Raw genomic sequence first — 22,734 nt, 5'->3', positions numbered from 1 at the left:
ATTTAATTGTACATTTAATTTTCCATGAAAATAGGTATCAGTTACTTCTGCTCTGTCTCTCTCTGGAGCTTTCGCTTTGGCCATCTGGGATAAGTCTGGGTTTTTGATGCCGTGCATGAGGCTGATGTGGTTCTCCAGCATGAATGGCTGAGGAAATGTCTGATTTTCATCTGTGCAGTACCTTGGAAATAAAAAAAGGAAGACAATTTATTAAAGGATATGCTCTTTGTATCGTGCCAAACCAAGAGGTGTAATTGGAGACAGACTCTGGTGAGTAATGTACCATCAGATTACCAAAATACACAGCAAAGCATCGTTTTAATAATAAAACATTACCCTGAGAGAAATCTGGAACAGTTTGGAGTTTGCCACAGTGCTCATGAATGAGAGTAGGGCATGTCTTCTTTACAGTGCTAAATAATAGGGACTAGTGGGGGTCAGGCACCCTGTGACAGGCGCCAAAGAGGACAAATGATCAGGATGGAAAACATATGGGAGAACAAAAACAGACTCTGAGATGAGAGAACTACACAGATAGAGCTGGCGACTCGTGTGACACCTAGGAGGCGTGTGGCACAACCCAGTCCTGCACCCAGCACTCCCAAGTACCAGGGAGAACCAGCATTACATCCACCAGACTGTACCACAACACAGTTAAAATTCTTACCAAACTGCTGAAATTCCAACTTTTATACCAACAATCTAGGCAGAAACACTCATGAACGTGTCACTTATATGTAACTCGTGTTCGAACCTGGCAGGACTGCAGAGCTGCTACAGAGCTGGCTGACATCCCACAAAGGAGCTGTGAAGGGGATGTGCCGTCTGCACCTTCGCTCCTGGATGACTGAGATGTCCTGGAGTAAGTGCCAGGCCTTGCAGACATAAACCAGCCCCCCTCAAGGGGGCTCTGATAGCAATTGAAAAAGCCAAAATTGAGTAACTCTGCTGTTCTTGCCAGCACAACAGGGTGAAGGTCCATCAGCTACACAAGGACCTGAGCACACAAGTGACACCAGAGTCCCCTGAAGTGCCCTAATTGCATCTGAGACAGAGGATTAAGGACAACAGAGAGAAGCTGAAGTGTCTCTGGGTAAAATAGGCATCTTCTAAAAGGACAGAAGAAGATTCTACTGATCTTCCAGTAACTAGAGGGAAATTAAATGATGTGAAAATGAATTCAATGCTCATTGAATACTTCTGGGTTCTAACAGGAATTGCTCAGAGGCTAAATCAATATTTAATGATGATGGAATTTTTCTTCTTCGTGGAGGAAAGCTGAGAGGTTATTAAGTGGTATTTATCAAAAATAACCATGTTGAAAATCAAGTGTTTCAGACACTTTATACCTAAGACTTGGAAAAGAAGAATAAGATAATGATAACCAAGTGAATTATGGAAGAAAATACACAATACATCACAAATTTTGCAATTTGCCCTAATTTAGAATTCTTTTCATGGGACCAGGGAAAGATGCTTGCCTAACCTGAATTACTCCAGTGACAAGCACAGCAGGAGGGTGTTCAAGTAAGTCCTCCATCACTGGTTGCTCCCTACAAATTTATCCAAAGCCAGAGACCTAAGTAGGGCAGGGGGAGAAAGGGGAAATCACAGCTGGAAATGTTAGAAGCCAGAAGAAAGGTCACCTACAAGCAAGCATAGTGGAGTCACAAAAATTGTCAATAATCAGATCCATGACAGATTTTATTCATGTTTCACATGGAAACCCAGGAGAAGAGGGTGACATGAAGTTAAGGCACCAAAACCCCTCAAGAGTAACAGGTGAGAGTGATACAAAATGCTAAACACAAAGAAGGAAAAGAGACACCAGAACCAGAAGAAAGGAGGAGCAGTGGACATGTGATGCCTCACAGAGAGCTGGAAAGAGTCAAGGAGGAATTCAGAGAGGTAAGATTCAGAGGATGATTCAAAGGGTAAGATTTTTAGAGCAGGGCTCTACAAGCTGAGAGGGATCAAATGGAAGACAGGATACGAGACCTCAGATCCAAACAAGGAGCAGCTCTTGGAGATGCTTGGAGAATATTTCAAGGAAGAGGTTTCATCTGCACAGTGCTCTGATTTCAGTGAGTCTGCCCTGCAATGACTGAAGAGAGTACAACCGCTGTCCAATTAAGACTTCATCAACAGATTTTGAGAAGGAGCAACTACAAGCTGCAGAATTAAATGCAACCACAATTCCCTTGGATTGCTAGCTGTGTTTTCTCTGCTGGCATGATCATTGCCCCTTGGGTGAACCAGTGGATCTGCAGCTGTGTGTTGTTCTGAAAAGTAACAAGGTAATGCACAGCAGGCTGGCATATCCTGGGCTGTCAGGAATTTCCACACAAATCCTTCTTCCCAGTAACATCTTATGCTCATTTTGATCCTGAAACATTCCACTTTAAAAACAACTGATCCAGAGAGAACAGATGTACACAGATCAGGTGAGTGTAACACCCAAGACCATCACTCACAAACTTAAAGCTGAATGAAACTCAATAGGAGCCAACATTTCATCTCCTCCAGAGGTTCCAAGTCAGAGCAGTTACAAGAAATGGAAAGTTTAGAAGTCCTAGATGAAAAAGTGTCTCAAGAATGTATTCCCAGTGGTAATGCCTATGCTGTATCAATTTACTAAAAGCTGTTTTTGCTCACTAGATAGTTCAAAGAAATACACTACTTGAGGAATGTACTTGTACTTTTCAGATGAGGTTTTAGCAGCTTGAATGCAGTGAAGTGACAACACACGTCAGAAATGCTTGCATTAAACCAAAATAGATAAATTAGAAAAATCCCCCAACCTGCATCACTGCAAACTTCTTTTCCAACCCAAATGTGCTTTCATCCTATTTCAAAAGGATGTCTTGGAATGAGACAGGAAGGAATTTTACATGGTCATTCAGCGTATAACTTTATCTGCAGCAGTTATAAAGGTACATTCACAAGCACTGGGCTTTGTCCTGAACTGAGACTGTACCCACAGTTAAAACATGTTGACCAGCAATGATTTTCATTCACCACTGATTTCCATAACTTCTCTCAAGTCTCTAGATCTATTTTCCAACTTTGAGGTGTGACTTCCCAAGCAATTCCAGCAAGATTAATTCTCCATTGCCCTGCAGCCTGTGCAATCAGTTCTGCCCTTCTAAAGCAGTGGCAAGATCTGGTTCATTATTAGGATTTTACATACCTTCTGCACCCAAGGAGAAGGCACAAGAGTGATGCATGACCACGCCAACCACAAAGCAGTGAAAGACCGGCGCAATATTTTATTGGCTGTTTCACAACAATGCAAAACATTAATCTCATTTACCACCTGCAGATATCAAACCACACCTTCCCTTAGGTTTCCAAAAGACATTCACTGTGCAGTCGAAAGCAAGGTCTTAATTTAGCCACTAAGTCTCTTGCGTTTAACACATTCTTCTCCTCACTTTCCTTCAGTAACTTACAGTCTGGAGTAGGCAGGAGCAGCAGACATGAGTTGTTACAACTTCCAAATTGGAGGATTAGGCTGCTGCTGAAAAGCAGTCAGCAAAGTGGCACTGGGTACGTACCAGCAGGTGTAGACTTTCTTTGCTGTGTCGTGGTTATTGCGGATGTGTCTGCGCAGGCTGTTGGAGGCGTTGAACGAGCGCTCGCACTGGCGACAGGGGTATCTCTTCATGGACTGGCAGGAAAAAAACAGCTTTCAGCTCCAGGCAGGGACATGGAAGGCACTGACTGGATTCTAATTCCCATGCTCTTCACCTGCACATTACCTCTCAGGTGCAAAAAAATCCCTTATATAATATAGTGATAGAGATCACTAAGACTTTGAGATCCCACTTAGATTCAGCCCTACAGCTGGGTAATACCAGCACTGATCTTATAAAGCCATGACTACTTAAAGCACGTGCTTGATTTTATTGATGTTTTTATTAGGAATTACATATATGCTTTTCCTGTAGGTTCATTTTACTACTGAACTCCATGCAGAATTCCCTCAGTGGAAGGTCCCTTCAGCCTCAGAAGGCAGCAGGACCCCAGTTAAATACAAGTCCACTTACCCTTCTCACTCCTCGTAATTCAGCACAAGAAAAGGGCAAGATGCTAAAAAGCATCACATGGGCCCTGTTATCTGTTATCCATGTATGATATCCACATCCCCCTAAAAAATCTGTCCTGTAACCAGCCTCCTCCAAAATTTTTCTACAGGCCTTTATATAACCTGCATGTACATTCCAGTTAAAACCTTCTTAGACTTGTTTAATGAATACATATATGTATTAAACTGAAATATTTGGCCAATTTCCTACTTCTGTGGCATTCAAATGGGAAAATCCAGCATTCAGCCTGCCCCCATCTTCTCTCGAAGTGAGGACATCACCAAGTGGAACAACCCAGCCCTCTCCAAATCAAGCTAGAAGGACTCAAACACCATGATCCAGATTCCCATTCATGGCTGGGCGACTCAGGATATCAAACAAGAAGTCCTGATGCCAAAGTACTGAGAAATCTGGCTGCACACAGCATCTTGGCCCATGTTCTGCCAGCAACAAGGATTAGCTTGACAAAAGTAGGTCAAGGCAACACAAGCCTTGAGCTGGATGAAACACACAAAAAATTGAGATTTACAGTTCATGTAATGACAGCCTTGCAAAGGGGCCTGGAATGCAGGAGATTGGTGTTTTTCCCCACCTTGCTAGCTCAAGTATTTCATCCCAGTCCTTACCCTTCCATGATTTCTCTTCATGTGGGACACATAGGTTTCCCGATCAGGGATCCACTGTGAACACTCCTTGCAAGTCCAACCAGTTCTTCTCAGTCTGGACTTGGATTCGGGATTATGTCCTTCCACCCTCATGTCTTTCCTCGTCAGAGGAGAGGGGGAAGTCCCATTGGCTACCAAAAGCTCCTTTGGTGAGGTATGAACCTGGTTCCTTGAAGCCTTCTCAGACTTCTGCCGAAAGTTTGAGAGCTCTTCAGGATTACGGGGGACCCCATGAACACCCTGTGTAACAGTAATAGTGGAAATGCATGTAACATTTACATGTAATTCATATTTCACACCTTTATTTAGAAATAAATACCATTTGCTATTTAAATACATTATTTAAATCCCCACTGGCCAAACAATGTGCTGTTGTCTTGCTCCTGTATGTTTTCCCATTTCTCCTAGAAGCTGCTGCAGTGCTTTCCCTGACAAGAGATCTTCCTAAGAAACATGAAGCTTCTATTTCTGTTTCCTGCATGACAACAGCCACTCCTTGGTGCTGCCTGTTTAGCATTTTGGATGAGCCCTGGGAACTCTGGTTAAATAGGGAAGATGTAATGGAAGAGAAATTTCAATTGTCATTATTTCAACAGCCTAAGCTCTAAAAACACAGAGCTTTGGTAAGCTCTGAATTAAATGTTTGCTGGTATCCTGGGGGCTCCAAAGCTGCTTCATCTTTGCTTAAGGGATGGGAAGAGAAAATGTTTCCGTTTCTCCATGTCTATTTCTTTCAATTCCACTCCATCTATTGATATTTACATTTTTCATGGTTCAAAACTTCACTTCTGACATATAAGACCAAGCATAAAGCCAGGAACCAGCCTTACAAGGAATATGGCTCTAGGCTCTTTGGTTATTCAACAGGCCAAAATCCAAAAGTCCCCCAAAAAGTTATTTTAACAAAAAAAATTAAACATAAGGAAAATAATCTAAAAATGAAGAGCTGTGGGAAAGCAAAAGCAAGTAAAAGAGCAACATACCAAAGAAACCTCAAGAAACTCCCTCAGGAACAACAACAGTTCATCCACACAAAAGGCTAATTTAGAGGTTTAATTGTGCACAGTAATTAATAACGGGTAAAGTTTCAACACATGAAAGCCCCAGGCATTTGGAAGTCTTTCTGTGGGTTAGACACCAAACAAACCTCCAAACACAAGGTCTCAGCTGAGAAGTCTGTGTACTTTGCACCTGGCCCAGCTGATGGCCACAGAAGCCACAGCACTGCCAGCTCTTCAAGAACACAGACACATCACCTTTCTCCCCATCTGGAAATCTCTGGAGTGTTTCAGCGCCCATTACACCATTGTTACACCACTGGGGTAAAACAAAAGAGGAGCATGGAAAAATGAAGTGATTTCCCTGCAGAATCAATACCAGGAAGCAGAGCTAACTCCTGCTCTGAGACGCTCTAAACCTGAGGAAGATGAGGAGGCACATGGATTCTTTATTCTGCATGTAGGCACACACTAGACAGCACCTCCTAAAATTTCTACTGCATGAAGGTGACCTCAGAGGAGATGGTGGAGTGCAATTACTACCCTGCCACAGCCTTCAGTTACCTCAGAGGTTAAGAGACAAAGTTTTGTGGTGAAGATCTCAGGGTGCTGATGCACAAACTGCTGCAGGCAGGCCCCTGGGCTGGGATCTGACAATGAACCACAAGGTGAGTATCTCATCTCCAGTTTTTTAGTACTGGGGATGAACACTTCTTTGAAGGTCCTAGCCTTAATCTCAACTCTATTTTCCTAGCTATAATGCACCAAGCATTACCAATCATCGACTTCACAGGAGGGCTTCAAACTGTAATTCATTACTGCATGCAAAGCACTTCCAGATTAGCAAGTCAAAGACATGGGGGAGAGAGTAAGGAAGGAGTTTTGAATGGGTTTTGCTTTCAGGAATGAGCTAACAAATCATCTGGCTTTCTCAGTGTTAGTATAAACGAAATAAAGTCACTGATTAAAAAAAACTGTCCTTTTTTTTCCCTTCATCAAAGGGCAAGAAGACTGCAAGCTCTTTCTTCAGAATGTCACTGAGAAATCTTCTGAAATTATTTTCGTGGAGTGTTGTTAGACACTGAACATAAAAACATCCTGAGTAAAATAACAGAAAAATGGAGTCCTTTTACATTTATAGGAAAATCAGACCTGTAAGGCCAGTAACTCCAGGGTAATCACTTCTGCCTCTCTCAGTCCTCTCTTGCAGTCTGGTGTGGTTCAGAGCAGCAGGGAATCAGGCTGTTAAATGCCATGTAGGCTCCTTCTAAGGCAGCTGCAAAGGGGCCAAAGCTCTCCAGGGGAGCACCCAAAATGGCAGATTCAGCTTTCACTATATAAATTCAGTAACACTGTGGACAGAGAATAATTGTTCCTGTCTCCCATCTGAAGAAAAAGCTGCCACATGAATTACTTTCTTTGAGTTTAAGAGGCTGGGGACTCCCCATCCCTGGAAGTGTTCAAGGACACATTGGATAGCAATGGAGCAACCCAGAGCAGCCTGGGATAGTGGAAGATGTCCCTGCATGGGGTAGAATGAGATGGGCTTTAAGGTCCCTTCCAACCCAAACCAGTATGTGATTATGTGCTTCTATGAAAATAGAAGAGTTGAAAATTAAACCTGTATAAACAAGTTTTTGTCACACAGCTAAAATGCATCTAGATGAGAGAAACTGCCAGCATTAAGACCAACTAACACAAACCACTCCACTGACATTTCCAGATCCTGTAAATCACTGTAGCCTGTATTTTCCACCAAGATATTCTTCAAGAATCTTCCACTTCTTAAACCACTTTGCCTCACATGGTTGATGTAAATTCTCTGTGAACTCAAAAAATAAGATCTTGCACCAATAAGGGAGAGAGTTACCTACCTTGACATGCTGCATTAGCTGCTGTTTCTGCATATACACCAGCTGACACTGTGGGCACTTAAACACTCCCACTAACAACTTGCTGGTGTTCTGCAGGAAGTGCTCTTGGAGCAGCTTCTTCTTGTTAAAGACCATCTCGCAAGAGCATTTGTAGATCACCCTTAAACAATTAAAAAAAAGTAAATTCAGTCTCTCTGCCTCAAGAAGACAATGTAAAAAGTTATCTCAGCAACTCCAGAAAGGGATGGACTTCTGAGGAGGGCTGTGCTCTCCATGTATTGTCAACACACACCCACGTGGGCAACTGAACCAGTAACTCAACTGGGAAGAACATCAAAATGCCTCAGGCACATACCACAGCTTGCTAAAAATAAGTTTACTTCTATGCATATGCATAACGCCGTGTGTATGAGCACAGACAGATGGGAGCAAACACAAAGCATACCAGCCAGCTACACACTGCTTTCAATCCCACCTTTCCATAGTTCCTCACTTAAAGCACAGACTTTTGGCACTAGCTTAAGCCTTGGAGGGAACAGATACAGGGAGGAAAAATCAGGAGGCTTCTCTCTAGTGATTTTTGGGGGCAACACTGCCTGGGATAACTCTCCTCTTCCCTTCAAGTGCCAGATGCTCTGGAGCCATCTACCAAGAGGTGCCACTGAGGGTCCTGCTGGACAAAGAGGTGACAATTAAGTTCCTTTTATGGATGTTTAGCTCTTGCCTGACCAAAGCCCTCTCCTCCTACCCAGGAGACTGTGTTTGTACCAAGGCATGCTCTGGTTTGGAACAGACCCCTGCTGGCAGACAAAGAAACTGTGAGGGAAAGGGGGAATCCTGGCACCATCCAGCAAAGGAGAAGAGATTAAGCCAAAACACTTACTGAGTAGTCTTGTGAGGCTCTGCTGGATGCTGGCTGGCCACGTGAGCCATGGTGGTGTCAGCAGACTTGAAGGCCTTCGGGCAGAAAGAACACTTGTGGAAGACTTCGCAGTGTTTCTCCTGGATGTGCACTTTGAGCATGGCGAGGGTCATGAAGACAACTCCACAGTGGATGCACCTGGGGGAGGCATGACAAAAAGGTGAGTTACAGCCACAGCACCACTTCCATCACACCCATGGAATGGCACAGATGGGAGGACCAGGCTGTAGCAGGTTCCTGATTCAATCCATTCAATCTCTTCCATGTTAATGTGGAAGAGTCAAGGAGGAATATGATACAGGAATTCTGGGCAGAACTCACAGCCAAATGTTAGCAACAAGCAAACAAGATCTGTAAAAGAAACCTTCAGAGACTAAAACAACCCAAAAAAGAATGAAGATGTGGTTCAACAGAGTGCCACCTGTGAAAGCCAATTTTAGCACAGGGCATAAGTGAAAGACTGAAGTAAAAGTACCTGATGAGATCTCCCTGTAGCAAAAAGCAGCACAAGTGCTAGTTAGTCCCCAGTACAAAATAAAGAGAAAGAATATCCAGTCAGAAATCTTCAGCAATTGCTATTCCACCGAGCTCCAGAAAATCACAACAGCAACAGCAAAGATACTGAGAACAGCAACAGAAACACCCAAGGAACTGATAAAGTTCATTAAGATACAGGTGCTGCCTAGGAACTGCTTGTCTGGAAGGACTGAGTGCTCAGGGAAGAAAGAGGGAGAAGCAGAAAATCATGCTTCTCAGCAGCTGAAAACAAGGCCAAGAGGAGACCAGGGCCACCCTGCTGTTCCCAGCTTACCTCTCCTCCAGACACACATCTGTGACAGGTCCTGCCTAATATTCCCACAAGATGGCAACAACCAGCAGCCTCACTTCATTTAACTTTAACACTCCCCAGATCTGCCTGCTGTGCTCTGAGAGATGCCACACTCCAACTTACAAGGGCATGTGAGGATGCAGCCACCTGTCCTCACCTGCCTCGAGCACACCAGCCACAGGGTTTGCCATCCCATAGGTGCATCTCTGCTGATCTGGGACCAGAACAGCCTCTCCCAAGGATACTCCATCAAAATGACACCAGTGGAACTCTGCTTAAGTCAGCATTGCATGTACAGATGTTAGAGCAGGGGAGCCCAGCCTGGTTAATGCAAGGGCCAACCTTGTATTGGTGGGAAGTGAGAGATGCACAAGGGATAACCTCCTCACCTTATAAACAGATTTTCCCTTCATTTCCCTCCTTTCTCTGAGGGCTGTGCCTGCCCACAGCACTGATGGGCGATGTGTGCTCAGCGCTGCCACGGCACTGCTGGCACAGATGGACCCCAGCTATCGTGCACTGGAAGAGCTCCAAGTCCGTATCATAAACAAACAAGCTGCTGGAATATCCTTCCCTCCAAACCAGCCTCCCAGCAGTGTTTAGGAAACAAGCCCAGGCTTTGAAGTTGCACTTCAAAAGATCATTAGGCAGAAGCCAGCCTGAAGGAGCCAAACCCTCTCCCCCACACTTTTAAAAAACCACAGAATTGCTGTTTTGTTAAATTTCAAGAGGGAAGCAGTGACAGAAGCTGGTGTGACCTTTGGGGAAGCACAAAGACATTCTGCTGGGGTAGTTCTGCCTTCAAGCCTGATCCTCAACCATATGAGACAGGGGGAGAGAGACGTTTTAGTACAGTAACACCAGGAACCAAGTTATTACAGAAGAATAAATTCCCCAAGTATAAATGGAAGAACAAACACTAATCCTGGCAGTAAGGAATGGCTGGTACATCCAGGAATATCCAATGGGCTTCCTCCACAAATTCTCCCTGAACTAAGAAGAGATGGTTCTGCCTGACGTTTGATTTTGGGAAATACTTCATTAAGAATGAGGAATGAAACAAGCACTAACTCAGGGTCAAACAATCACAGGTTAATTTAATTTACAGTAAATGGAAGTCTAAACAACAGCCACGTTGTAATTAAGAATCCCAGTGCCAGAAGGACGAGGTCTCATAAACTAATTAGCTGAACAAAGTGGATGGAGGATGTCAAGGGGCTTGCTGTATAATTCCTGCAAATTGCAAATCCTGCTATCATCCCCAGTGTTGTTGGATCCCTCAGGGCAAGGAGGGTTGGCTGGAAGTCTTGGAAAGCATCCTGTGAGAGGAGATAACAGCTACAAGATGTTGTCTTAACCCTCGGAACGCTTCCTATGCCATCACCTTCCAGCCCCTCAGATCTCCAAATGGCACCAAGCAGTAAATTGAGTCCCAAATTGGTGGGGACAGCTGGAAGGGGCTTGGAAAAAGTGGGGAAGGTGACACTTGGAGCCAAGAAGAAAGGACCATTAACGACAACCTTGTTGAGTTTCATTTTTAACTGCAGAAGACCATTCTCATTTTCAGTGCAATCACCAGCCATGACTCAATTCCAAATAAAACAACCATACCCCAGTTTTAATTGAAAGCATAGGGTTATGAGCAGAAAAGGAGACAGAATAAGGACTTATGACAAAACCAAACCTGTGCTCCAGAAATTCAAGAAAAATAGGGACATAAAGAGATACAGCTAAAATCAAGTTGATCCCGGGAGGGATTTAAAGAATTCCTCAGCTTTTCAGCTCTGCAAGTAAGAAATGTGAAAGAAAAGAATGAAGTCACTCCGTGACTACAGGGCAGATGCCACAGATTATCTAGATATGGTTCTGCAACCAGAATTTATCTCTTCTGTTTTCAACAATGTCAGTGACATCAGCCCTACAGCAGAGACAGGCAGGATAACAAGGATGGCACAGCCAGACATTGACCTGTCTAGTGGACTCAGCTTTCACAGATGAGCTTCAGTAGATGTGAATTAGAGGAGAAGTTAAAGAAATTCAGCTTTTAGAGAAGCTGGGTAAAGCTAAAAAATCCTTAAGTATAATTTGTGAGCTTTGCCTTCATTTAGATCTTCATTAATGTCCTTGGAACAGAGAGTAGGTATCTGCTAATGACATCTGTAGACAGATGGGATTGCTGGATTCCCAGGTGCCACTGAAATCCCAAGAACTGCACCAAACCAAAGTTAATTTTCTGACATCTCCTCCATACCCCTTTTTCCATCTCAGGGAAAACATTTTTTCCTCCAGCTTTCCTCCTTCCCAGATTAACTCATTTTCAAACAGCACCAGTGTCACAGCCTTTTAATATGTGATGGAATTAATTCTTTGTTGTGAGCTGGGTCTCCTCAAATCAGATCCCACATTAAAAAACCTTATCTGTATATAATTAAACTCAGAATTAGTTTGTTATGTGCCTCTTGTCTTCACAGTTGAAAGAAAAAGCTCTTGAAAACCTCAGTGTGATTCAGACCAAACCACACAGCAGAGCTTCCTGAAGTTGCAGACATCTTAAAAGAATGTCTCCAAGAGCAGAAATTGCCCTGTTTGTTTGAATTCTCAGAGTATTTAATGGCAACCAAGAGAAAAACCAGAACTTTAATGAAACTCAAAAGATCACCCAGTCCCATCTCCCAAGCAAATCATCATGTGTTAAGAACTGTGCTGCAGCTCAGGTGGTCTAAACACGCCAAGGAGAGAAGGCTCGTAGGGAAAAGTAACATCTTATTAGAGCAAGCAGTTTAGTTGGAGAAAAGATATTGTACCACATCCAGAACCTTGGGAGCCTTCTCCACCTGTCTCAGCTCATGAGAAATGTTTGGAGATTTGCAGGGGCATAGAAGGAAATAATCTATGCCCTTCTCATAAAGGCACACATCCTCAGCCCATTACAACTGGCATAAATATAAATTCAAGCCTTAAGGAGATTTACAGGATTAAGATCTGCAATCTTTTTGCTGTAAGTATCAATCCTAAGACATCCAGCTGCAACATGAATTCAATACAAGAGCTTTTCAGCTCAAAGACACCACAAAATAATGTCTGCTCTCTAAAACCTCCCTTAAATCCAGTTAGTAATTATTTCCCATTTCAAATGTGTTTTGTCATGCAGAAAACCATGCCAGCCTCCAGCTACATCCACTTTCATTTCTGCTCTAAGTAAGACACAGTTCACAGTCACAGAATGTTTTGGGTTGAAAGGGACTTTTAAACTCATCCCATCCACTCCCTGCCATGGGCAGGGACACCTTCCATTATACCAGGTGGCTCCAAACCCTGTTCAACCTGGCCTTGAACACTTCCAGGGATGGGTGTCCTAGTTTCAGACGGAACAGAGTTAATTTCTTCTCAGTAGCTGCTACAGTGCTGTGTTTTGGATTCAGAATGAGAATAACACTGATAGCACACTGATGTTTTGGTTTTTGCTAAGTTGTGTTTATCCTAAGTCAAGGACCATTTGTGTGTGTGTGTGTGTGTGTGTGTGTGTGTCTCCTGCTCTGTCAGTGAGAAGACACACAAACTGGGAGGGAACACAGCCAGGACAGACACAGCCACAACCTCACAAGAACAAGCAAATTGCAGAGGTGTAAATCCCAGCTGGCCAGGGAGCCTGAGCTGCACACACCTGAAGCCAACTTTGCGGGAGTAGTGCAGGCAGTTCTCCTTGACGTGGGTCTGGAAGTAGGCGGAGCGGCACACGGCTCCGCACTCGGGGCAGCAGTACGGGGACTTGTGAGCGTGGATCCTCTGGTGGGCACAGTAACTGCACTGGTTGGGCAGCATCATCTGGCACACTTGACACGTCTGATGGAAGAAAGGTTACATTAGTTAGTTATTCTCTACTTGGGTTTTTTCCCCCCAAATTCACCCTAGAAAACTCGCAGGTTTAAAGGAAGAACAGGCATAATAGCAGCAGCATCAACTCCACAAAGCTCTTTAACTAGTCTCCTTATCATCATTTCCCAACAACTTCCATAATTAACCATTCCCAAATAAAAGTTGCATATTTAAACCACATCTTCTATGGTTTATTTCCTTTTTCCCCATAAAAAAGGAAAGCAAACTCTTTCACTTCTGATCTCTGATGATGTTCTGAATGCTCAGCACTTTTATTTCCTGACTTGAGAAGGAGAGCACTTTTTGCAACAAGCGCTAAACCCACACCAAAACATCACAAAAAAGGAGGAAAATTATAACCTGGCTCCAAACACCTGATGCTGAAGGCAGTGCAGTCCTGACGTGCACCTTCCCCATCAAAACAACTGCAGTGTCTCTTGCAAAATTTCTTTGTATCAGGTGAAATTTGAACTTTCCAAGACCACAAACTGTATGTCTGCATTATAGAAACTTACTGATGACCAGAAATAATGCAAAGCCTCTTTCTCTCCCTGTTTCATCCTTAATGAAATCCATTTTTACACACATGCTTAGTATCAAAACCTGTTTGCAGAAGAATCATTTACTTGACATATAAAGTTTTTATGTGGATGTATCATCCCATTTTCAACAGCTGTCAAACCTCTGCTCCCTTTCACAGGTATCTTGACTCTCTGTACTCCTTCAAAGTCCAGGAGCAGCTACTCCCCTTCTGTAGGAAACACAATACTGGATGCCTGAGCAGGAGTAGAGCTGGAGCAGATCCCAGCCCACTCTGAGCCCTCCAGGAGCAAAAACTGTCTTCCAAAATTTATCATCCCATGAAAAATCACTCCTTAAGAATGAACAACAGCATGCAGCTAATTATGGATTATCAAATCAAGTAATTTAACTAAATAATTTCCATGGACTTCACTGCTGGCAGCCAGGGTAGAAACATGAGACAGAAGCCCCTAAATCTGACAAAAAATAGAATAAAATTAATGGCTAGCTCCCTTTTCTGTATCATTGCTATTTCATGCAGAACCTCAGTGATGCTCCGCTACATAACACCCATCAAGGAAATGTCAAAACCCCTGCAGGTAAAAGAAAGCATCACTTACAATAAAATGCAAAGCTGTGACAAACCTGAAAGGTTCACGGGGTGGAAGGGAATAAAAAATTAGGCACTCAAAAGTGAAAACTGCAGAAATTGCCAAATACCTGAAAAGCTTCAGACGTGATCTGAGATATGTCGCAACTCAAGTTTAGAGGAGAAATGGCTTCTCCAGGAAGGAGAGAAATTAGTGGAAAAACCACATGGTAGGACTCCCATGTACACACCCATAGGAAATTAAAGGAAGCTCAAGAGCATTTAAAATGCTGCAGAAGTCCCCTAATTTCAGCAAAGAAAAACAGTGCAAATGGGCCATGGGAATGGAAAAATGAGAAATAGAAAATCCCCCAGGATCTCTCTGCAAGGAGCTGAGCAGGACCTTTAATTCTCCAATGCACTCTCAAATCCCCAAGTAGGAGCTACAAAAGTAGGTAATAAGCAATAAATTCATAGTAAATAAGAGCAGTAAGTAATAAGTAAAAGCAGTTTTATTGTGTTTAAGATATTTTTTTCTAACTGGCTTGAGAATGGAGAATTTATCTCGCTGGCATTGTTAAAATGGGACTCTTCTTGCTGTGATCTCAACTAGTATGTAAGGCAGAGCCACCACAAACACAAGCTGAAAGCACCTTTGCCCGAGTCACTCAGTGAGAAACACTCTCTCCAGATCCTGCCTTGTCAAAGCCAATTTAGTTTTGATTTTAAGTCAGTTTGAGGCTCACCTCTTCCTCCCCCGCATGTCATACCCACTGCTCCCAAAATCAATCAGCACATGTTGAAAACCTGAATTTTCACCACCCTCTGTGTTCTTGTGCTGGATTTAAATATGCCAAAACCACTCAGTATTTGATGAGCTCCATGCCTGGGCATTGCTGCCTGGGGATGTCAGAGGAGCAGCTCCTTTTAACTCCTGCATTATGTGAAAGGCTCCACAGGGACCAAAATCATACCAACATAGGCCAGAAAATTTTGGGGACTGTGAGTAAGAGGCACCAAAACTGTGGTTATCTACTTCAGGCCTGGCAGAAAGCCTGCAAGAAAGTGTGGACACATGATACAGGAATAAAAAGCAAGACTCAGTGAATATAAGGCTAAATTAATTCATTGCTTCTGCAGACACCATAGAAGGAGCTAGAATGATTCCCACACTGACACCACACACCACAGTGGGGACATAAACCAGCCCAAGCCTCCAAATTCAGATTGTCTTGTGGAAGAGACAAGACACTGGGCAGTAAATAGACAAAGAAGAGAGATGAGACACAAGGATAAATGAGTAAGAATAAGAAAACTCTCATCCTTAAGCAACATTACTTCTGGACTTGGGAAAAGTCAATGCAGCTTCTCCCTGCTGGGCCCACAGAACAATCCAGGCTCTCCAGAGGTGTCAACAACCACATGGGTAAGGAAGATCTGAGCTGCAGTGGGTCAGGCTACCTGGATTTCCCAAAAAGCTTTGCAACATCCTTCACTACAGGATTTTGAGGAAACTAAGGTACCACCACATAAGAGAAGGAGTTTGCTTGGATAAGTAAGTGGTCAGAAGAAAAGAATAAGCAGTCCTTTGACAGAGCAAGGTCCCCAGGAAGTTCTGCTGGCATTTGGGCTCTTCAAAATAATCTCAAAGTATCTGGGAAAGCTAAACAGCAAAGATTGATGATCATAACCTAGTAACTCAACATGTTGTAGATAAGGGCTGACCATGAGGGCTGGCTGCAAAAATAATGTTCAGGGCTGAGGGTAATAAAATGAACCAAGCAAGGAACATACTAGAGCTGAGGAAGATTCCAGTAAGAGAAAAAAAACCATAACTGGTATCTTCCTGCTCACACTCATCCTTTTCTCAACACCTGCAGAAGACACGAGACCAGACATCCTGCCAGGAGGATTACAGGAGGTTCTGCTCATCCCTTTTGCACCAGGAGCTGCTGCACTTGTCAGGAGCCAATGTGCGGCTGTGCTGGGCTCCCCACCAAACACTTAGTCTTGGACATGGAGTGGTTCTTCCTTTTGCAACTCTTCTGCTTCGTATGAGAAATTATAACTTGGTTCCAGATGTCACATTTTTATCTCTCTCCTAGTTTTCCATGACTTTTCAAAGAAGTCTGGCAGCAGTTTGAGACATTCATTAGTCAGTTATTTCTAAAACATGTTACCAGAACAGGATTCAGTTGTGTAATGTCTGTGTTTTTCATACTCCCATAGCCTCCGCTTTAATCAAGAGTTATTTATTACAAATTTTCTTTAATTCTGGTTTGCCTGCCACATTTCATTTGGGCTTTTTTTCCACAAGTCACATTCACACACAGACAAATGCTCAGAACCTCAGCCATTTTGGAATACTTGAGCTGATTCCCATTTTCACTTATTAGCTTCTTCAAAAGGGGAAAAAATTAAATATTCATTGAGATACAGTGCAGATTGAAAAAAATATACTACTCAAAAAAAGTTTGTCTGTTAAACCCAACCCTCTGGCCACAGAGGTGTTTGTAAATCAGGGCATTTATAGTAACACACAGTTTTGTCCATTGAGGTGTTTGTAAATCAGGGCATTTATAGTAACACACAGTTTTGCCCCAGACAATGCCCATGGAAAGGGAACGGGCATGAGCAAAGAAACATTCCAGCAGTTTTAGTCTCTTTGCTGTTCCAGAGTTAAGTGATGGTGATGGAGTCCATATCTACTTAAGAGCTGCCCCCAGACTACAAGGGTCCACCTTGACATGATCATCATGGAGCTTCAGTAAAAAACACTTAGGCAGCAACCCTATGGCATGGAAGCAGGGCTAGGAAAAACATTCACAAGCCAAATTATCTCAAAAAAAAAAAAAATTACTAAATACTCAAAGTTAAACAGTCATAGGGGAACAGAAACTGTTTTTTGCAGACTGTTAATGTTTCAAAGAATACTTGCCCCTAACATATTCAAACCAAAAATCCCCTACTAGTGGTGCCCTAAAGCCCTAGTTCTTTCCAAATCCAGCCTTTTGCAAGCTATAATTTTTCTGCTTCAGGCAGAGCTGTTGGGGCAGCCAAGGGGTCACAGAGATTAGCAGGATCTTCTTACTATTAAAAAGTAGTGACCAATTACTACTTAAAGTTAACTTTTAACTTTTCAGTAGCACTCCCTGCCTGCCTGCTGGGATCAATGCCAGCACCTGTATCCCTCAGCAGGGAGGCCTGGACTGCAGTGGTGCCATGTGCAGGCTCTGGGAGCACAGCTGGCACACCTTCATCCCTGCCCTCCATGCTCCCCTTCCCGCATCCCTCCGGGATCACTGGTTGTGGGCCACATTACAGTCAAGCTCCAGATGCTTGGAGGGCTATTTTTGACTTATTTCAACCATCCAGGTGACAGCACTGCTGCACAACATTTTACCGATCTGAGGAGAAGCAGCAGGCAGAGAACTGAATCTGCTGTTGCTGTAATAACTGAAATATACTCCTGCCAAGGGTCTCTCTAAATGAACACATGCCACTGCATTAACATGTTTAATTAATGGATGAAAAATACCCCTTCAACAGATACCCAAGATTATTCATCTGAAGAAGAAAAACCTAGAACCCTAATGTAGAGATTTTATTCTAATTAACCATATCCAAGCACAACAGCTGATGTTATTTCCTTAGACTACAGCTGCCTATTTTGTCAGCCTAAGGAGACAATGCCACTGAGGGAGCTTGCCTGACCTTCAGCTCACTCCCACCTCACTTCAATTCATCCTCAGCCTCATTGTTGCATCCCTCCTCCTCCTCCCATTGACCTTTTGTATTTGTATTCTTGAACCTCACTAACTTTTCAACACTCCCAAATCCAGTGTCCTCCTCAGACCTGCACCAAGACCAACTCCTACACACACACCTCAATCATCCCAACACACCAGGATGCTTAACCTTCAGTAAGGCACTCCAATAAAAACTTATCTCTGGAAACTAAGGCCATTAAATTAACACAAAATGCATTTTTTATACATGGAAAAATCCCTGTTTAAAGCATCGGTGTAAATCTAGAAACTCAACAGCTTAGAGAAACAAAGTGGAATTGCAATGGAAAAATCCACTAGCATCACAGATCTTAGACAATATTGCATCAAATCAGCTTACTTCTGAATTTGCAAAATCTGTAGCTCTTTTCTCTTTATGATCTCAGCTGTAATTTCAAGAATTTCAGTTTTGAAATATTTTCTTTTGACCCACTGTACCAGGTTTATGTGGCAAGGTTTAGGTTGGGAGGGGCTGCAGGGGTGGCCTCTGTGAGAAGACACCAGAAGCTGCCCCCATGTCGGACAGAGATCTGTGATGGACCTGTCACTGGCCAAGACCGAGCCCTTGAGCAGCACCTCTGGGATAACAGATTAGGAAAAGGTAAAAGATGCTGTGCAGCAGCTGGGAAAGATGAGTGAGAAGACGTGAGAGTAAGAGCCCAGATGCCAGAGCAGGTTCCCCTGCAAACCATCGTGAATCCATGGTGACGCAGGCTGTCCCCCTCTACGCCATGGAGGACCACCGTGGGTGTGCCCTGAAGGACGCTGCAGCCCATGGAGAGAGCACTTGCTGGAGCACGTTTTCTGGCAGCACCTCTGACCCCGTGGGAGGCCCGTGCTCTTCCAGCCTGTTCCTGAAGGACTGCACCCCACAGAAAGGATTCATCCCAGAGCAGATCCTCAAGAACTGCACTGTGGAAAGGACTCGGGACGAAGCTGTTTGGCTGTTCATGATGGACTGTCTCCCATGGGAAGGACTCCATGATGGAGCAGGGAAGAGTGTGAGGAGGAAGGCTGGGTAGGCACTTAGTTCCAACTAGAAATCTGAACTCCCACACACTAAAATGATCACGTAGTGGATCAAATGACTTTTCACATCCACACTTGCAAGTCACCAGTGTAACCCCATATGCTACATGGGACACATTCCCTCTCTTTTCTTACAGTGGTGACGTTAAAGGCCTCTGCTCTTTCCTCCACCCTGCAGGGGCACTTTCCTCTAGACCACGCTGCTCCAAGCCCTGTCCAATCTGGCCTTGAACACTTTCAGGGATGCAGCAGCTAGGGCTTCTCTGGACTGGAGATTGTGTTTATTGCCCATGGTGTATGCAGCAGCACTAGACACCTCAGAAGGCACCGTCTCCTCACAGCAGGACAGAGCAGACCATCACCACTACCTGGGCTCTCATTCCCCTGCCTGTCACCCACAGAGCTCTCCAGTCACAACTCCAGGTTACCTGGGGCACCATCATAGGTGCCCAGCAGGAAGAAGAATGCAGAAGCAATACTCTTCCCTTTAGTGCCAGCAAACACCAGGTTCCAGCCCCATTTCCATCCTGTCTCTAGCTATGCCCTTCTCCTCACTCTCAGCCATGTCCTGACCTCCAGTTCACAGCCCTTGTTCCTTATCCTCTTCCCTCCAGCTGTTCTCAGTCCTCCAGGGCCTGCAGGACCACCAGGACCAGGTATGGGTGGGGAAGGAGAGGGTGAGATTGGTCCCTCATGGCAACAGATCACCAACTGATTTAAGCAGACCATGGAGCCACACCCTGGCTTTTCTTCCTCACCAGCCTCTCCTCCTCATCCTGATGCTCTGGTTTGGCCTTGGGTGCAAGCTCTGCTATCCTGCCACTTTGTCTTCACTCCCAGCAATCCCTGCCTGGAGCTCCATTTCCCCAACATGCTTTCATCATAATATCTTCCATCCCTTTGCTTCTACAAAATCCACAGGGAAAATTTCCATAAAAAACAAAATCCATCCTTGCTAGTACCTAAGGACTGCATTAATTACTCTTGGTTTGGGACAGGGAAAAAACTGTGCTTTATGGGGCCAAGGGAATTTTTTGCTGATTTTCAACCCTCTTGTCTTCTAAATTAAAACATGAACTTAAAGGGAGGAAGGAAGAGAAAAATAGGAAAAATACAGCGGCTGCCTTTCTTTTTTTGCTGCTGGGAAATTATCAGGGCAGCATGTGGTTCTACTAGCTCCTGGCAAGTTTTAGCCAATAAATTATAAAGCATTGATTTAAGACGGGGAAGGAAGAAGAAAAAGAAAAGGCAGCAATAAAATTGCTTTTAAATTACTTGTGTAGATGGTACATAAACAGGACACATCACAACTCATTGAAAAATTTTTATTGGACAAAAAAAAAAAGAGAAAAGAAGAAGGAAAAAAGTAAGGAGAACAAAAGGTTCAAGAAAATTCAGAGGTCCTGAGTTTATGTTTTGCACTTTATTCGAGTTGCTAGCTACCTTGGTGCATTTTGGGTGGTCAAGTCAAATAAGAAAGGAAAAGAAAAAAGGATTAAACATCTCTGATTACCAGTAGATAGACAGTTACGCCCGAGAGGGTCAGGAAGTACTTTTAATTCTTGCACATGTTATTGTGCACTGGTCTCTCCTTGCCAAGAAAACAAATAAACTCTGTCTCAAAACTAGTTTGTGTCCTTTGTTCCGTTACTTCTGCTGCAAAGCTCTTCCAGAATTCATTCCTGTGATGATTACAGACTGTCCTCTGATTTTCTATGTAAATCTATTTTAGTCTGTTCTTGCATCATTATTGCCCCTAAATTAAAAAGCTCTTTTCTACAAAGATCACACCAGATACAGGTTGAGAGTGGATAGAGAGAACATTCTGCAATGAAAAGCACATCCAAAATGCAGGCACCAGGAGCTGCATGGGCTTTGTTCCTCTCCTGTAATTTGAGCCCTGAAAACTGTCTGATGCTGATGAATTGCCCAGAGCAATTCCTGTGAGCACAGGAAGTACTTCTTGAGGGCAGATTTTGTTTCTGGTGGGGGAAAAAAGTGCCACCTTAATCCTTTGTCTGCTTCAGTGCTGAAGGAGACCTACCCTCATTTATGATGCCTTTGCCAAGCTGAACTCATAAAGGGGTTTTAATTTCCCCTTAGGAGATCATATTTCCATTTCTGGTCATTCTTCCCTCAGTTATTCCAGTCTATCCTGGTAAACAAAACAATACACTCCTCTCCTACTTGGTTATTTCCAGCATGAGGGAGCATTACCACAGTCCTGACTGGTGCTGCAGATTGACATAAGTCCCCTGCACAGTTGTGCCACCTCAGTCATTCAAAGAGTTCTCAAGACCAAAAATCCTGCCTTTGGTTGCTTTTCATACCTTTCCTACTCAGTCTTCAAGATCATCTAGAACCTCCTGGAAAATACTCCCCATTTTCCATGACTTCTTAATTTGTTAGCTTGGTTCAGCAAATTTTTTAACACAGTCACCCTCCAAAGTCTCCTTAACGCAAATATTTACTCCACAGATACCCAAAACCATCCCTCAGGAGATCTCAAAAGCCTGATCCCAGCTGCAATTATTTCTGGGAGTTTACCTGATTCTGCTCCAACCTCGCAATCCAACTTCTCCAGTATATCCATTCTTCATGCAGTCCTCTAACAACCATCTCATTGAACATCAAGGAGATGAGGCTAAACTCATTTCTCTGTTCCAAAAATAAAGATTAGTTTGGCATAAACTACACCTACTTGAATATCCTTCCCCCCCTCACGTCCTAAAAATTTTGCTCTAGAACACACCACTGTATCAGACCAAACAGACCTGAAGTTACATGGAACATGTGGTACCACCTCTTCAACATCTGTCAAGCATAATGCCTACACAGAGCACAGCTTCTGGTTTGAACAAAACCAACCTGCCAGCTATTCAAATTCCTATACTGCTTCCTTCCTGCAGTTCAGCAATGGAAAAGCAGTACACAGGTCCCATTGAGCAACTTGATTCACAAGCTTGAAAAATTGCAGAATTGGCCTCACTAGTTGCAAAAAAAAAGGCAAAGTTACTCTGATCCATTAAGATGATCCATTCAAAACATACATCTAACAAATCCAGTTATTTGTGTTTCTAAAGTGGATTATTCAAGCCTGTATCCCCCCTGCAAGCCACGGAGATTCCATCCCACCACGGTATTCGGCTGGGAGGAACTGCCTTCATCCTACACATATTCTGTACCAAAATAAACCCTGCTGCACTCTGAGCAGCTGCAATCATGTACGTGTTTAAAAATACAACATTAAGGTCAAGTTCTCCATCATTTTTGTAAAGGTCTTTCCTTTAGAAAACCACAGCACCTTCTCAACCACATCATCATCCCCCTCTCTTCCTCCCACTTGCTCCAAATCTCCTCCTTTCCCTGCAGTCTAAACCACATCACTATCTTTCTTCCTTCCTGCAATAGAACTGTGACCCAGCCATGTCACTCACATTTTGGCCACACCTAGGAAAGTAATTTACAATTATCCATCCCATTTATGCAGGATTTACCCACAGCCATATTCCCAAGCCAACATCTGGAAGAAAAAGAAAAACCAAAAAGCTCCT

The 22,734-nt window shown here is 43.6% G+C and overlaps 1 protein-coding gene across 5 annotated transcripts in view; it reads right to left on the bottom strand.

Moving 5' to 3' along the window:
- Positions 1-22,734, bottom strand: part of ZNF592 (zinc finger protein 592) — a 35,630-nt gene that overhangs the window by 2,953 nt on the left and 9,943 nt on the right. For 4 of the 5 annotated variants that reach the window (XM_068204240.1, XM_068204241.1, XM_068204243.1 and 1 more), the window contains exons 3-8: positions 13,041-13,219; positions 8,509-8,685; positions 7,626-7,785; positions 4,715-4,993; positions 3,558-3,670; positions 13-181 (exon numbers count right to left, since the gene is read on the bottom strand). In XM_068204240.1, the coding sequence (XP_068060341.1) occupies positions 13-181; positions 3,558-3,670; positions 4,715-4,993; positions 7,626-7,785; positions 8,509-8,685; positions 13,041-13,219 (1,077 nt within the window). The remainder of the gene's footprint in view (positions 1-12; positions 182-3,557; positions 3,671-4,714; positions 4,994-7,625; positions 7,786-8,508; positions 8,686-13,040; positions 13,220-22,734) is intronic. The other variant, XM_068204239.1, reaches the window with a different exon arrangement.

The sequence above is a fragment of the Anomalospiza imberbis genome, chromosome 13 (assembly GCF_031753505.1).
Source record: "Anomalospiza imberbis isolate Cuckoo-Finch-1a 21T00152 chromosome 13, ASM3175350v1, whole genome shotgun sequence".
NCBI classification, from domain to species: domain Eukaryota; kingdom Metazoa; phylum Chordata; class Aves; order Passeriformes; family Viduidae; genus Anomalospiza; species Anomalospiza imberbis.
Note: the sequence above shows the minus strand (reverse complement) of the source record. Positions and strands in the feature narration are given on the sequence as shown.